Source organism: Arvicola amphibius, chromosome 6, assembly GCF_903992535.2.
Source record: "Arvicola amphibius chromosome 6, mArvAmp1.2, whole genome shotgun sequence".
NCBI lineage: Eukaryota > Metazoa > Chordata > Mammalia > Rodentia > Cricetidae > Arvicola > Arvicola amphibius.
Window position 1 is genome coordinate 28,429,740 of NC_052052.2, and position 16,664 is coordinate 28,446,403.

Consider the following 16,664-nt stretch of genomic DNA (forward strand, 5'->3'; position numbering starts at 1 on the left):
ACCTTGTTATACCATATTGCATAGATAAGGGCAAGAATAAAGTCTACCTATGCTCAGTACAATTCCCCCCCACCCAAAAAAATTTCCAATTCAGTTGGCTGAGTCCATGGATTCAGAGAACCAACTGTTTGCCAGGGGAAATCAAGTTTAAGGGTATAAATTTTAAGAGTTTTGGGTGAGGTAGAGGTCAGAGGACAACTTCAGATAGTTTCTTACCTTTCACCTTGAGTTTTGGGACAGTTTCTTCTTTGTTGTTTAGAGCATTGCATTTGCAAAGCTAGCTAGCCTGCAAATTTCTGGGTTGACTTCTGACTACCTCCCAGCTCACAACGGGAGCCCTGGGATTACAGAAATTACACAAGTCTGCTCAATTTTACGTGAGTTCTGGGGATTCAGACTCAAGTCCTCACATTTATGTGACAAGTGCTTTACCCACTGAACCATCTCCAAAGCTCTGCCTGCTCAAAATTTTATTCTGGACTGGAGAAATGGCTCAGCGGTTAAAAGCAATTGGTGCTCTGGCAGAGGACCCACATTCAGTCCCAGCCCCTGCATAATGGCTCACAACCATCCGTAACTCCAATGTCAGGGATCCAGTGCTCTCTTCTGACCTCCAGGGATACCAAATAGACACAGGGTACACATACATACAAGCAGGCAAAACACTCACACACATAAAATACATCTTTATCAAGTTTCTTATTTAAGGGGTTGGGGATGTAGTTGTCCGAATGCTGGTCTAGCTTTATGAAACCCTAGATTCTGTCCTCAGCACTGCATGCCCCAGGCCTGGTAGCACATGCCTGTCTGTAATCACAGTACCAAGGAAGCAGAAGAGGACCAGAAAGAAGTTCAAGGTTATTCTCTGCTATAATATCAGTCGGTTATCAAAAAAGGTTTCAAGCCAAGTCATACTCCTCAGTGCCTGAAGTGGAACAAAACAGTCACTTCTTCACAACAGCCTTCTGCTACTCCAGGGCAGTCTTCATTACACACCCAGTCTTCTCAGCCTCCCAGCAGAGAGTTCCAGGCGCTCCTAGTCTTCTCTGGTCCCTGCTATCCTCAGTTGCTCTGTCATTGCTTCTACAGTACGGTTCAGGACGACTTTTTGAGAGTAGAACCATTTTATGTCTTTACTCTTCGGGATAGCCACATGAATGAATGCCAGAAACGCTGCTGGTGCGATTGAGGAACTGAGCTTTCGTTTGAGTGAACTGCCCTGTGTTACTGGTGGTGACCACACTGAACCACTCAGCCATGCTTTCACATCCCTTCTCCCTGTTGATCATTCTTCCTTAAGATGCATTCGTGCTCGTCAGCGTCCCTCAGCTACCTGGTGCCTACACAGTAACCAGCAGGGCTTCCAGGAAGACTTCTTTAGCACCTGGACAACATTTTGTTCTCCAGATCTGTTTGTTTCCTTAGACTATAAATGGTTCACATTAGTGATCACTAGGACTAGGATTTTTGCCAGAAACTCTACTCTGTAAGCTTGTATAACTACATTTTGTAACTGCTATATGACTTGATATTTTTAACTTTTTTTGTTTGTGCCCAGCAGTTTAGGTACTCCAGATTATCAGGTTAAAAGCTGTTCCAAAGTAGTTGACCAGCCAGCCTTTCCAATTCCATGGTATTTACAACTGACCTGTAGGTAGCCCTGTAGTTTGCAAGGCACTTTTATACTCACTGTATTTAATCTGATCCTGACAGTAACTTTGTAAGGTAGGTAAGATGCAAAAATACACATACACACCTTGGGGGGGGGGTTGAGACAGGGTCTTCTGTAGACAGGGCTACACGCTTAACTTACTGTGTAGTCAGAGATGACTAAAAGTCCTCACCCTCTCCCCTCCAGGTGCTAGGATTACAGGCATGAGCTATCCACCTGCCTGTTCAGAACTATTTTATATGTATTGTGAGCACATGTGGAAGGACAACTCTTGGAAGCTGATTTGTCTGCCACCTTGTGGGATCCAGGGATTAAGCTGAGTTCTTCAGGCCTATGCCCACACACCTCTACTTACTGAGCCCATGTCTGTAGCCCATAATTTTTATCTTTTAGATGAAGCAGCAGAAGTGTAGCAGGAACTGAAGAGATGACTTACATTTCCTATTCCATTTAGCATCATCTTGTATACAGTCTTCATTCAAGTCATTGATAGAAATGCTGGAAAAGGGGTTTATGCTCTGCTTTTGGAGGAGAGGACCCAAATTTGGTTCCCAGCACCCATGTCAGGTGGCTCACCATGCCCAGTGACCCTGAAATCTTTTTTTCTTTTTTAGGATTTGTTTTTTGGGGGGTTGTTGGTTTGTTAAATCTGAGTACTCTGTATGTACTCCACATTGTGAGCCACCATATGGTTGCTGGGAATTGAACTCAGGACCTCTGGAAGAGCAAGCAGCCAGTGCTCTTAACCAGAGCCACTGCTCCAGCCCCAGACCTTGAATTCTTAACTATCAATGGCTGGCCCAGGTCAGTTGTACCTACAAGTGGTAATCTAACTCACATACTGCAACTAATGTGCAAAAAGGTGGTTCAAGAGACAGTCACAGAACAACTGAGTAATAGAACATTAGAACAGGCATGGTGGCACACACCTTTAATCCTAGCACTTGGGAAGCAGAGGCAAGAGGATCCTGATTTCAAGGCTACCATCTGCTACATAGTAAGTTCCAGGCCAGTTACAGCTACATACAGTTAGCCCTGTCTTAGAAAGAATAAATAAATAGATAGATAGATAAATAGATAAATAAATAACAATAGTACTGTGAGAGAAAAAAACTGCCAGAAAACAAAATGTAGTTGTCTGTTTCAACAAAATGGCTGCCATACAAACTGCCTAAAGGAGCTAAGTTGCCTTTCTTCCAAACCTTCATGAGCCTGTCTAGCTATTCCTACAGTTCTCAGCACATCCTACTCACCTTGTAGTTGCTTACATACATGTCTCATATTAAATGAATCCTTACCAAACCAGCACTTAGCCCAGTGCTACCCATCTAGGAGGCACTTTAGTAAAGAGAGAATCTGTCCAGCTGAATGTTCTTCCAGTAGTAGCTGGCCCCCCTCCAGAAACAAACTCGTGACTGGCAGAAACACAGACCATTGCCACAATCCTGCCATGACTGATTACAATGCCCTTGTAAATGGCTTGGTCAGAGTTTCCAGCAGGTGCCAGTGCCTCAGCTGGTTAAACCAGCTTTGATTGGATGTGTGCTGTTAAGAACAAGCTCCCTAACAATAAGGAGAGAAGACATGAACTAGAAGGATTTCACTGTGAGGGAGGAAAGAAAGTGACCAACAACACATCTGAATGATTAGGGCCAGATGGAGTGGTGAAGGCCTATAATCCTAGAAGCTGGAGGCAAGAAGATCAGAACTTCAAGGCCAGCCTAGGGGTACGTGAGACTGTCCCCTACCCAAAAAGAAAGAAGAGGACTAATAAAATGTGGTACTTTACCATTTACAAATCTTTCATGTACATGATCTCATTTGACCTCACAACAACCCTGTGAGGTAGGCAGCACATGTTGTCATGGTACAGACAAGGAAAGTGAATCTCCAAGCCATTAACTGACCTGCCCAGGGGCTGACAGTAACAAATTCATATAAATGTCAGTCTTTGGCCTAAAAATTCAGCACCCAACGTCCCCTCATACTTGCCCTACCTACTTCACAGGGATAATAAAGATAAAATTAATTCAATTCTCAAAAAAATACCTTTAAGGAGGAAAAAAGCACTATATAATTACATATTATAATCATCTGTGACAATGGTTCATCCCCCTTCCCATCCCAGCTTGTGCATGAACCCAGAATTTTATATTATCTCTCTCCTGTGTTCAACTAAGGAACTAAGTAAGGCAGGGTAAGAGTATAGTCCTACTGGAAGCTATGTAAATTAAAATCAAGGTAACTGCAGCATTGAGCAAACTGAAAACAACACAGACTAATGTGCAACCAGGACGCTAAAGCACACAGCACAGCAAGGCAGCATTATCAGATGGGCGGGATTGCATAGAAAGAAAACGTGGTGTCAGAGTTCACACTGGCACACACACAGTTATCTAAGGCAAAGTGGTGGCAAAGAGTTCTTTGTTCCACATTATATAAGGAAGCAGAAGACGCATGGGAACCCATGCAGAAGCATCCTACATCACAGATCTGTCCAGCTGTCTACTTGGAATACACTGTCAAGAATGAGTGTGCCTACTATGCTCAAGTCCTCAACCAAGGAATAGCTCCATGCTAAATCTCCTAGCTAAAATATAACCAGTACCGTCATTCCTAATTGGATAATAAATAAAATGTCTTTGAAGGTGAAAAGTTATGTGGCTCTTTAGCTTTTCTTCAAGATCTACTTTGGATTCTCCTCCTTTAAGACCCAAAGAAAGTTATATTGAGTTTTTATTGGTGATTCTATGTATATGTGTTTATAACATTAAAGTGTGATGAGTGGATTTTACATATTAAAAGTTTATAGCATCTTTTCAGGAAAGATTATATACTATACAAGCTATTCAAGTGATACAAAACCAGTTTTCAGTGTCTTTTCAACTGAGAAGAATCCTATTCAGCACGCTTCTCCTCCTGAGGTGGCTCATACTGAGCAAGCTATGGGGCAAAGACAGAGGATTTAGATGAATTTTATTTAAATTGGGTAAAAAACTTAGTAACACAATGAAATTAGATATTATATTCAACTTAGTTATTGAGTCAGTAATCAATTTCTGAACTTATCTTTCTTAAACCATTTGCTTAAGATTGAGCACAATTAAACCTAACAAAATCCCTTTGCGTATAAATCTTTAGCATTGCCGGGGAACTAAACTTTAATTTCAATTTATGACTCAACTGTTCAGATACTAGATACATAACAGTCTGGCTTTCCAAAACTGTTGTGCTGTGTAATATGGAGCTGTCTTGTCTTAAAAAAACAGAGTCACATGACTTCTACTAGCATCAATGAAAAGTAACTAATGCCTGACTTTAAAAAGTCCCAGAAGGGCCCTGGCATGGTGCATGCTTTTAATCTGAGCACTGAGGAGGCAGAGGCAGGCAGATCTTAGTTCAAAGCTAGCCTAATCTACACAGAGACTACCAAGTGTATCTCAGCATCTTTGATAATCTAAGACATTTTCTTTTATAAAAGCTTATGGTTCCTTACAAGAACATTAGCCTTCATAAGATTTGGCTTCTTTCAATTAGCTGTCAGACGTGGAAAGTGCATTGTGTAGTCAGACTGTGGTAAGCCTCAAAGACTGCGTTGACGTCCAAGTTTATGGAAGTTTGAACAAAGGGAAAACTTCAGCTATCGAGGGCAGTTTACTTCTGTCCTTGTACCTGGAGCAAGCATTGAGACAGTGCAGACTGTGCACTATCCCATTCTAGATGCCCTTAAAGCAGTGGCCTAGACTGACCTGAACTGCCTAAGAACCTTAAAATTATCCACTTACTTTAAGCAGTATTAACAAGTATTCCAGCCTTTTTATTGATGCAGGTTAATTCCCTCTTCTTGATCACACTTTGCTTACCCTATTTATTGTTGGTCTTGGGATTTTTCTAGATGCGGCTTAAGTTTGCCATGTATCTGATTCAAACTGACACTCAACTGTCCTTCCCTGCTGCCCATGTAGTGAAGTTTTGGGTTAAGTTGTTTACTCTGGTTTTATCACGCTGCAGATGGAACCCAGGACCTTTGCACATGCCAGACAGATGTTCTACCACTGACCTACATCCCTGGCCTGTAGTAAGGATTTGGTCAGATAATCATTAGAGACAAGATTGGTTTTTAATTTGAATTTCTTTTTTAAATTTACCTTTGCTTTCAGTTTTTTATTTTCTTCTACAGTAGCTTCATATTTCTCTTTCATTTCTGCCAATTCTAGGCGAAGCAGCTCTATTTCTGGGCTTTCCGGGGTAGCAGCTCCTAAGTGATGCTTTAAAAAACTAACATCAGTGTTAAGAATGTACTCACAGAGAATGAGGCTGGGGATAGTCACCCACCACACACCAGTAGTTATCCAAGGTCATGTCAAGATTCAAAAGAACTTTTCAATAAACCAAAGTATTTAAAGCTTATTATATATTTGAATAAATTAAAATGTCAAAAATATGGCCTTTTTGACTTCAGAGATGAAAAGGATACTCCAGAGCACTGGTGGGCTTCTCTGGCTCTTCATATAAGGCTACCAACACTGCAAACCAAAGAGAAAGAAAAGCAATGAGGTGTTCAGTGTAGATGGCTGAATACTCAGAAACTCAGTAATCTGCCTGCTGGAGGGCAAGCAGACTGCTAAGACTGTCCATACAGTGAATACTCAAACAGTGTTCTTGCTTGCAACAAATTTACAGTCCATTGCAAAAGATAAGGAACACAGAGAGTATTGAACTGCAATAGTAGTTACTGAGTTTCGCACTGAGACTGGAGAAATGCTTAGCATCAGAGGCAGACCTGAGACCTAGCTGTGTTTCAGATAAAAACGGGAACGCTCCGAGTACATACTAGGGAATTAACGTGTCAAGTATGTTGTGAATAATAAGCAGAAAGGTAGTCTAGGGTCAGACAATGGAAAAATGATCCTAGAGGCTACAAATATATTTCACCAGTTTTAAAGCAGGGGTGGCAAGATCACTTCTGAAGGCTGTAAGACTGACTGAGTGGGACACGGAAAGCTGGGTGTGGTGGCCCACGCCTGTGGTCTCAGTACCTAGGAGGTGAGACGGGGAATAAGGAGTTTGAGGTCATTCATTTGTGGAAAAGCAGTGAACTACAGACCTGAGCTACAAGAGGAACCCTGTCTTTAAAAAGTCTATGTAATCCAATTAAAGAAATTTAAATTTTATGAAATTAACTGAAGTATTCCATTCAGAATATTCAAGAATTAAGTTTTATGTATGACAGGCTAGGCACCAACCAAAATGTTCCCAGTAATGGACATGCTCAGATTGGCATCTAAAAACATACTAGTGCCTCACATGAACACTGTCTCACTCATCTACCGAACAAGTCCTCTTGCAACTCAGTATTCACATGGCAAATTCTCCAGACTAGTGCTGAGGACCCTTTAAAAACATCTCCTGAGCTTGTAGACGCCTGAATCTATATGTAGTTGAGACAGATAACCCACCGGGCGATAGTGGTGCACACCTTTAATCCCAGCACTCGGGAAGCAGAGATGGGTGGATCTCTGTGAGTTTCAGGTCAGCTTGGTCTACAGAACGAGTTCTAGGACAGGCTCCAATGCTACAGAGAAACCCTGTCTCAAAAAACAAACATGACCGGTAACCCAAGTTGGTCTAGAATTTACTATGTAGCCCAGACTGGCCTCAAACTTGTGGCAGTCCTCCTGCCTCAGTTCTCCCATACAGGTTTTTGTCACCACACCCAACTTTGAAAATCTGACAAAAGCAAAAAGTATAACTGTTCAGTGTGTATAACTTTAAAAGTCCAAGTTAAGAAGTCCTGTTCTGCGGGACACACACCTTTAATCCCAGCACTCAGGAGACAGAGACAGGTGCATCACTGGGAGCTTGAAATTAGCCTGGTCTATAAGAGCTAGTTTCAGGGCAGGCTCCAAAGCTACAAAGAAACCCTGTCTCAAAAAACAAAAAAGTTCTGTTCTAAACCAATTTACATGTCTTCTTCTGGTTTTTAAGAGTTTTAATAATTAAATACAGTATGAAAAACAGCAAGTAAACAGGTACTTTTACACCAAAATACACAAAATTTTTTTGAGCAATCGCATGTATATCACCACTATCTATCAATCATCTTATCTAACAATACTCAAATCCCTACTTACTTTTTAAAAAATTATATATTCAAAAGTGTTTCTTTCATTTCCTGCTACTGATCTGTACTGAATCGTAACCTGTATTTACTGGTTTTGAAAGACTGCATCTCTCTATGTAGCCCTGGTTGTAGTGGAACTATGTAAAATAGGACGGCCTTAGCTTGGAGAGACTGCCTGTCTCTGTGAGCGCTGCACCCAAGCGCACTGTGTCAGCCAGAATCTACACTTTGTAGGTGTGACTATCAAGGCTCTCGCCTTCTCCTTCCAAATTCCTGTCAACAGTTCGTGCAAGACTGCTGCTACAAAGTGTTACGTTTCTTGTGCTTTTCTATGGGATGACTGTACTTTTTATCTGAAGAGAATTTGACCAAATTATATTCCCGTTTGCTTTAGCAGCTACATTTATTTTTATTACTTACATGGGGGAGGGGAAGATTGGGCAGGTCAGAGGACACATTCTACACTCGCCTCCTAAGATGTGAGTTCCAGGAATCAAACTCAGGTCCCTCTGGCTTAGCAGCTAGCACCTTAACCTGTCAGCCTTCTTGCCAGCCCCAGCAGCCAGATTATTTTAAGACAGGTATTTTACAGGTTGATACCCTGCTCAAAATAATAAAATGCTGCTCCAGATGATTTGTCACCCATCTTCTTTATGGATGTTTTTTACTCGATGCTTTTTTTGGTTGTCAGTTGATGGGTTAGTTTGGGTTTTTGTTTATAAGATGTAGTCTTACTCTGTAGCCAAGGTTGGTCTCAGACTCAAGCACTCGTCCTACTTCAGTCTGTCAGGTACAATTAGAAATAAGACAAGACACCGTGGTCTTCTGCATGTGCCTTAGACCTTTGAGGCAAGGTCTCTCACTGAACCTGGAGCTTGCATTTTGCTAAACTAGCAGCCAACAAGCCTTGGAGATCGTCCTGTGTCTGCCCTCACCCCCACCCCTCCCAGCACTGAGATTACACAGAGACCCTGCCTGACTTACTACACAAGCACTCGTATGGGAACTCTGATATTTATGGATGTGCATCAGGTAGTTTGAACCTCTGAGCTATCTCTCCTGCCTAGCTCTAGTTTGCTTTTTTGAAATGGGTCTTTTCATATGTACCCCAGACAAGCAGTGAATGCAAGATCCACCTTCCCTCACCGAAGCACTAAAAAATGTGCTGCCATGCCTGGCTTCTTACAGTATTTTGACCTTAAAAACCATTTTAAAGCCTCTCTGGAATGTTTGCTGGATAGGAAAATGTAAATTTGTATAAATCATCTGTTTGACCCTTTAAAATTAAATTTTAAATCATATTAATAGATAGTATCTATGTTGTCCGATGTTATTTAGGAAAGTAGAATTTAGAAAGCATGAGGAAGGGAGCATGCAAAGGTTTCCAGTCTCTTACACGGCCTGAAAGCTGCACATCTTCTCTGTATTCAGTTATCTCCAGCTCCTCCACCTGCCTTTTACTGCATCTCTGTCCACTTGCTGCATCCAACCCCACCGTACCCCATACACAGAATACCTGGGACCAAAAGCATTTCAGTGTTTATCTCAAGTTTGGCATATCTACACATACATAATGAGATATCTTGGGGATGAGATCCAAGCCTAAACATGAAATTTATTTACATTCCATATGGATCTTATACACATAATGTGAGCATGGCCTTTTACAAGCAAATGTCTCTTGGCTGCCATATTTTGACTGACATAACTTATGCAGTCAGGTATGGGAGTTTCCACATCAAATTACAGGCTTTGGAGCAATTTAGATTTCAAATTTTCAGATTGAGGCTACTTATCTTTAGTTTAGCTTCTGTTCAAAGGTCTTTCCTCTTCCACTCAATGTGGAGTGTCACATCTTTATCACCCAGCCTTGCTATGGTTTAAGTTATACATTTACCACTCGCTGGCACTGTGTTTTGGTGTGTGCATCCCTAACTATGTTACAAGCTCTTGACAGTGGAGACATTTCCATGGCTATAACCCTTGGTGCCCAGAACACAAGGCTGGGATAAGATCATTCCATGGAAGAAACAAATATGAGGGGCTTTTTACCAGAATTCCAGGCATCTGAGACACTTCCGAGGCCACAAAGTAGGTTTCCCAGAGTAGTTCTTACAGTTTGCTCACACTGACTTGCAAAGAGGAAATTAAATCTGAGTCGAGAGCAGGTAGTAATTCAAACCTGTCCGCTCATCCAAGTGAAGAATTAGAAGCTAAATTCTCCCAGAATATCCCCTAGCCAGCCTTTGTTTCCCTAAAAAGCAGATACAAATAATTTCTCAGACACTTCCCATTCTCAAAAGACCCAAGGTTTCAGTCCCTGCCAAGAATTCCATTCTACTCCTTGAAAACACCAAACAACGTTGTGTTGAGTAACATGTAGCAGGTATAATATCCGGTCAGGCTAGTTTAGCTGTATTCTCTCTGAGGACCTCTGGTTTCGGCCACCACACTCTAACCTTACACCCAAAAAGGAAGGGATGCAGGTTCACTTTCACAGTGAGCTTCCATTTTTTAAGGTGAATAATATAATCATTTTATGTGTTCTGAAGCGCTTCAAAATCTAATTCTACTTTAATTATAAAATCGATACAGTGTAGGAATACTACAGTTTGAAAGAGTGGAAAAGCCACGGCCCAAATTGTCTATGAATCCCCCGTTTTGAGGACTAATAGTACCCTCTTTCAAATCCAGTCATTTTCTTAGTTGCCTTTCGTCCAAAGGAAAATGTATAAGGTCCCGCACACTATAAGGCGGGAGCAATTGGGATCTCAAGGTCTCTTGCTAACGTGTCCACTGCGGCTGCTCGAGGGAAAGCAACGGAAGTTGGAGAGACTTTGCAACAGCTGCAAGAGTTTCAGTCCCGGGCTGAGAGCGACGTCCCGCCGCCGGCGTGCGCCCGACCCGCGGGACCCCAAAGGCCTCGCCGGTCCCCAGGAGGGCCCCACCTGGCCGGGAGCGCGCGGGTGCGGGCAGCCGCCGCCCGCCCCGGCTCACCTTTCGTCAGCGTGTCCAGCACCCCCGACTTCTCCAAGTACCTCCGGAACTGCTCGCGCTTCGAGTCGGCGGCCTGAGGAGACACGGCGGGTCAGGGACCGGAGCCCGGGGCCGGAGCAGGAAGACGGCGCACCCCGCCGCCGCCCCCAAGCCCTGCACGCGCCCCAACTCCCACCCGGCGCCGCCCGCACGCCCCGAGCCACGCCGCGCCCCCCTCACTTTGTAATGGGCCATAGTGACAGCCACAGCGGCGTAGCTGGCGCCGGAGTCACGGGCTGGCGGGCTCCAAGCCGCACTGCTCATGCGCGGGACGGCATGTGCGTCTGCGCACTGGGCAGGCACGGGCCGGGATAGCCGGGGTGTGGCCTGTTTTCATGGCGACCGGGACGCTGTGTATCCCTGTCTCCGCGGAGCCCAGGGAGACTGCGTGCGCCCGCCCTCCGAGGTTCCGGGCAGCCCTGCATCTTCCTCTTCCGGTCGCCGTGGAGATTCGGTTGCCTAGCAAGAGGCGAGGTTTTGGTGAATCCTGGCGAGCGTCTAGTGGGGCTCTGTGTGCTGTGGCCTGGAGTCAGCGGCTCTTGGCCGAACTCCAGCCCCACGTGGTAATGGGAGCACTCCTTGTCTGTTAAGGTCTTTGGAATTGGTGGGGACCGGCCAACGCCCGTTTCTTGACTCTCAGGAAGATACCCAACTTGGGTAGTGAAAGCAAGAGGACCAGGAAAAAGTTCAAGGTCACCCTCAGCTACGTAAAGAGTTTAAATCTAGATTGGGCTCCACGTTCAGGGCCCACATGTAAGCACTAATCCCAGTAAGGTTTGCAGATACAGCTAGCTGGGAGAAAGATATGTGGGCTGCGGGCTGACCTCTATCTATAGCAATGTTGGTTTAGAGCAATGACCTCTAAAAGTCATGGCCCTACCTTTATTATTAGTTACCCCCAGTATTTAACGTTAACTTCTTTTCCATACATAATATGCGTGTTTTTGTTATTATCTGAGCCAATATGTTGAAAATAATTACAGGTAGTATTAAGTATGTATGTCTCTTTAGTTTCTTTTCCTTCATCCAAAATGTTTGTCCCACTTTATCCTGTGATCCTCAGGAGCTACCGGAAATACAGAAGATGAATTTAAACGTAGGTCTGCCGCTGTTTTTTCTACTGAGAACATTCCTAGGCGCAGATGTACCCATTACTTGGCTAGATTTTATTTTTACTCCTTTGCGTAGAATTCATTCTATTTGCTGTGCGGTGATGGCACATGCATTTAATTCCACCACTAGGGAGGCGGAGGCAGACTAATTTGAGTTCTAGCCCAGCCTGGTCCAGGACAGCCAGAACTACACAAATAAGCCTTGTCTCAAAAACCAACAAACAAAAAATTTATTTAAAAAAATAGATTTAATTCTATTCATGTTTCAATGTATATTGTCTCCCAAGCCCCACTATCTAGATTTCAAAAAGAAATCTAGATGGATTTTTTTTTTATAACTTTTGGGGGATGGGATAGAGAAGGGAATTCGTGCCAGGGCAGAGCTGAAGGTCTGAAGACTGCAGGAGTCTTAAGCTCTCACCTGTAATAACCTCCTCATGCTTGGACAGCAAGCACCCTCACCGTCTGAGCTATCTCCCCAGGGCTCCCCTCTTCTCTTATACTTAATTTTAAAGTTAGTGTACTGAAAGGAGACTAGATGCAAGATAGATGCTGTATTGAACTGTTAAATTATTTAAGATGTAATAAAGCAGTTTGACCTGAAAGGAGAAGAAAGGAAGGCTGGACAAATCAGGGCTTGCTTGTGGCCCATTAAAGGGAAGTGTGTCTCTCTGGTCAAAAGAATGGAATCTGACTTTAACCCTTGGCCCTAATTGGAGACATGATAGTTTAATCTTTGAGAAATTGAAATAGTAAATACTATCGTCTCTTGCCTTAAGGGTTAGTCCAACTGGATCTGTCCATCACTTGAGCAAGAGACCACTCCTCAGGAAAGCCAGTATGCCTGAAGACATGCTAAGGAGATGAGAGGAATAATTATTCCCTTAGTAAGATAATATGCTTGATCATCTCAGGAGCCCCTCTCTTGAGACAGTTGTTGACAGATCTTCACAGCTAAACCTGCCACCTGAGTCTTAAAAACTTAACTTTTCCTTTTCCCTTTTTCCCCTCTTTTTTATTGATATTTATTGAGCTCTACATTTTCTCTGCTCCCCTCCCCCCTTCAACCCTCCCCCAAGGTCCCCATGCTCCCAATTTACTCGGGAGATCTTGTCTTTTTATGCTTTCTACTCCCCATGTAGACTAGATCTATATAAGTCTCTCTTAGTGTCCGCATTGTTGTCTAAGTTCTCTGGGATTGTGGTTTGTAGGCTGGCTTTCTTTGCTTTATGTTTTAAAACCACCTATGAGTGAGTTCATGTGATAATTGTCTTTCTGTGTCTGGGTTACCTCACTCAAAATAATGTTTTCTAGCTCCATCCATTTTTCTGCAAAATTCAAGCTGTCATTTTTTCCTGCTGTGTGTAAATGTAACACAGTTTTTTTAAATCCATTCTTCAATCAAGAGGCTATGACAAACAAAGCTGCTATGAACATAGTTGAGCACATGTCCTTGTGGCACGATTGAGCATCCTTTGGATATATATCCAAAGGTGGTATTACTGGGTCTTGAGGAAGGTTGTTTCCTAATTTTCTGATAAATCACCACACTGACATCCAAAGAGGTTGTACCAGCTTGTATTCCCACCAGCAATGCAGAAGTTTTCCCTTTTCCCCACAACCTCTCCAGCATAAGTTGTCATCAGTGTTTTTGATCTTGGCCATTATGACAGGTGTTAAGATGGAATCGCAGAGTTGTTTTGATTTGCATTTCTCTGTAAGGATGTTGAACATTTCCTTAAGTGTCTTCCAGCCATTTTAGATTCCTCTGTTGAGAGGTCTCTGTTTAGGTTTGTACTCCATTTTTTATTGGATTATATGATCTTTTGGTGTCCAATTTCTTGAGTTCTTTGTATATTTTGGAGACCAGACCTCTGTCTGATGTGGGGTTAGTGAAGATCTTTTCCCATTCTGTAGGCTGTGGTTTTGTCTTGTTGACCATGTCCTTTGCTTTACAGAAGCTTTTCAGTTTCAGGAGGTCCTGTTTATTAATTGTTTCTCTCAGTGTCTGTGCTGCTGGAGTTATATTTAGGAAGTGGTTCCCTGTGCCAGTGCATTCAAGTGTACTTCCCACTTTCTCTTCTTTAAGGTTCAGTGTGGCTGGCTTTATGTTGAGGTCTTTGATCCATTTGGACTTGAGTTTTGTGCATGGTGATAGATATGGGTCTATTTTCATTTTTCTACATGTTGATATCCAGTTATGCCAGCACCACTTGTTAAATATGCTTTCTTTTTTCCATTTGTTTTTTTTTTTTTTTTTTTTGCTTCTTTATCAAAGATCAGGTGTTCGAAGATGTGTGGATTGATATCCGGGTCTTTCCATTGGTCCTCTTGTCTGTTCTTATGCCAGTACCAGGCTGTTTTCAGTACTGTAGCTCTGTAGTAGAGTTTGAAGTCAGGCATTGTGATGCCTCCAGAAGTTCTTTTATTGCCCAGAATTGTTTTGGCTATCCTGGGTTTTTTGCTTTTCCAAATGAAGTTGAGTACCATTCTTTCGAGGTCTTTGAAGAATTTTTCTGGGCATTGCGTTAAATCTATAGATTGCTTTTGGTAAGATTGCCATTTTTACTATATTAATTCTGAATATCCAAGAGCATGGGAGGTCTTTCCACTTTCTGGGTCTTCTTCAGTTTCTTTCTTCAAAGATTTAAAGTTCTTGTCATACAAGTCTTCCACTTGTTTGGTTAGAGTTACTCTGAGATATTTTATGCTATTTGTGGCTATTGTGAAGGGTGTTGATTCTCTGATTTCTTCCCCAGCCCTTTTATCATCTGTGGACAGGAGGGCTACTGATTTTTTTAAAGACGAGACCTTAGGTACAAATATTCTAACCAAGCAGAACACACGTCTTGATTTACAGTTTGCACCTAAAATGCCAGTGTACATAGTAGGTCCATTGCTTGTAACAGCAAACTGGGCCTCTTCCTCAGCGGTGCATAGCAGTTTCCACTTGCACACCTCCTGCAGGAAGAAGACGAAGGTTATTAGCTCACATCTCTGGAAGCTCATTGCGGTTACAAACAAATGTACGACTTCCAGATTAGCTCGAATTGTGTTGACAAAACTGCCAATCCTGAACACATGAACCTAAGCATGGTGCTTTCTAACCATCTTGAAGCTATACTGCCGTTCCGCCAGCAGATGGCGCATCATCAGTAAGGGGCGGTATGAGGGCGGGGCACAACACGAAAACAATTTTTTAAAGCTGCTCTGAAAATTTATAATGTAGTTAATGGCAGAGGAAAACGATGTAATTATAATCTAAAAAAATTTAAAATATATATATTTTAAAACCTGCAATTAGTGTTAAGAATAAAATACAACCATTATTTGTAACAAGTCATTTCAAACAAACCAAATAAAAAAAAGTCACATGGAAAATTCTGAGCAGCTCATATGAACAGATACACAGTTAAGCACAAACTATTTCTTCTAGAGCTACTTAGCACAATGTTGAGGTAAATTCTCATTTAAAAAAAAAAAGTACGCTTGATGTCAAATGCCTTTAATCCCAGCCCCCAAGGGGCAGGGGCAGGCAGATTCTGTGAGTTCGAAGCCATCTGGTCTACAGAGCAAGCACCAGGGTATAACTCTTTCTCCAAAAATATTTTGTCAGCTATGGCAAGATGAACAAACAGAAAGACAAAGGCATAAAAACTCCCTAAGCAACCATAAGCACTGCTTCTGGAAGGGTAAAAATCAGCCAGTTATTGGAAGGGCAGCAGGAAGAGATAAGACCACCACCACTGGGCAGGCTTCTTCAGGCTCCTAGAAGTGTGCCTCTAAAGAAACATGTGCGTGCTCCTCAGTCTTCCTCCTCTTCAGGCTCCTAGAAGTGTGCCTCTAAAGAAACATGTGCGTGCTCCTCAGTCTTCCTCCTCTTCAGGCTCCTAGAAGTGTGCCTCTAAAGAAACATGTGCGTGCTCCTCAGTCTTCCTCCTCTTCAGGCTCCTAGAAGTGTGCCTCTAAAGAAACATGTGCGTGCTCCTCAGTCTTCCTCTTCTTCAGGCTCCTAGAAGTGTGCCTCTAAAGAAACGTGCGTGCTCCTCAGTCTTCCTCTTCTTCAGGCTCCTAGAAGTGTGCCTCTAAAGAAACATGTGCGTGCTCCTCAGTCTTCCTCTTCTTCAGGCTCCTAGAAGTGTGCCTCTAAAGAAACATGTGCGTGCTCCTCAGTCTTCCTCTTCTTCAGGCTCCTAGAAGTGTGCCTCTAAAGAAACATGTGCGTGCTCCTCAGTCTTCCTCTTCTTCAGGCTATGCCAAGAAACTGGACTAACCCTAGAAATTTCACTCGGGAGGTTGACGCCTGAATCCCACAGGAGGAGGGACTTGTCTGAGGGTAGGGAAAGGGATCTCTCACTGTTCTGACATCTTGTCTGACTGCCTTGCAAAGAGACTTCCGCCAAGACAGTGAAGGGTCAGTGCTGGACCGACCCATCCCTCTGCCAGGATGGCTTAGCTGTGCATGACTTCTTATACCTAAACTTCATGTCAGGACACCCATTAAGGACCCAGGTCAGTGCATCCCCTTGTCCTATGTCCCAACACAGCCACATTGAATAAATCTTTTTCACTTTTCACTATCAAGTCTGTCTTTAATTTGCTTTGAAGATGCATTACTAAGCCTGCTTTGTTGGGCTGCCGGAGCACTAGCCTAATAGCTCCAGAACATAAAGTATATATCAAGAATGAGCAGAAGAGGGCTGGGGAGGTGGCTCAGTGG

The 16,664-nt window shown here is 43.0% G+C and overlaps 1 protein-coding gene across 1 annotated transcript; it reads right to left on the reverse strand.

Annotated features, from left to right (window-relative positions):
• Window positions 1-3,448: 3,448 nt before the first annotated feature.
• LOC119816958 (MYC binding protein) lies at window positions 3,449-11,102 on the reverse strand. Its single transcript, XM_038334067.2, has 5 exons — window positions 11,013-11,102; window positions 10,794-10,866; window positions 6,150-6,198; window positions 5,821-5,950; window positions 3,449-4,615 (listed from the first exon to the last, which is right to left on the reverse strand). The coding sequence occupies exons 1-5, from the start codon at window positions 11,094-11,096 to the stop codon at window positions 4,571-4,573; spliced, it is 381 nt and encodes a 126-aa protein (XP_038189995.1). The 5' UTR covers window positions 11,097-11,102; the 3' UTR covers window positions 3,449-4,570.
• Between the last annotated feature and the right edge of the window lie 5,562 nt (window positions 11,103-16,664).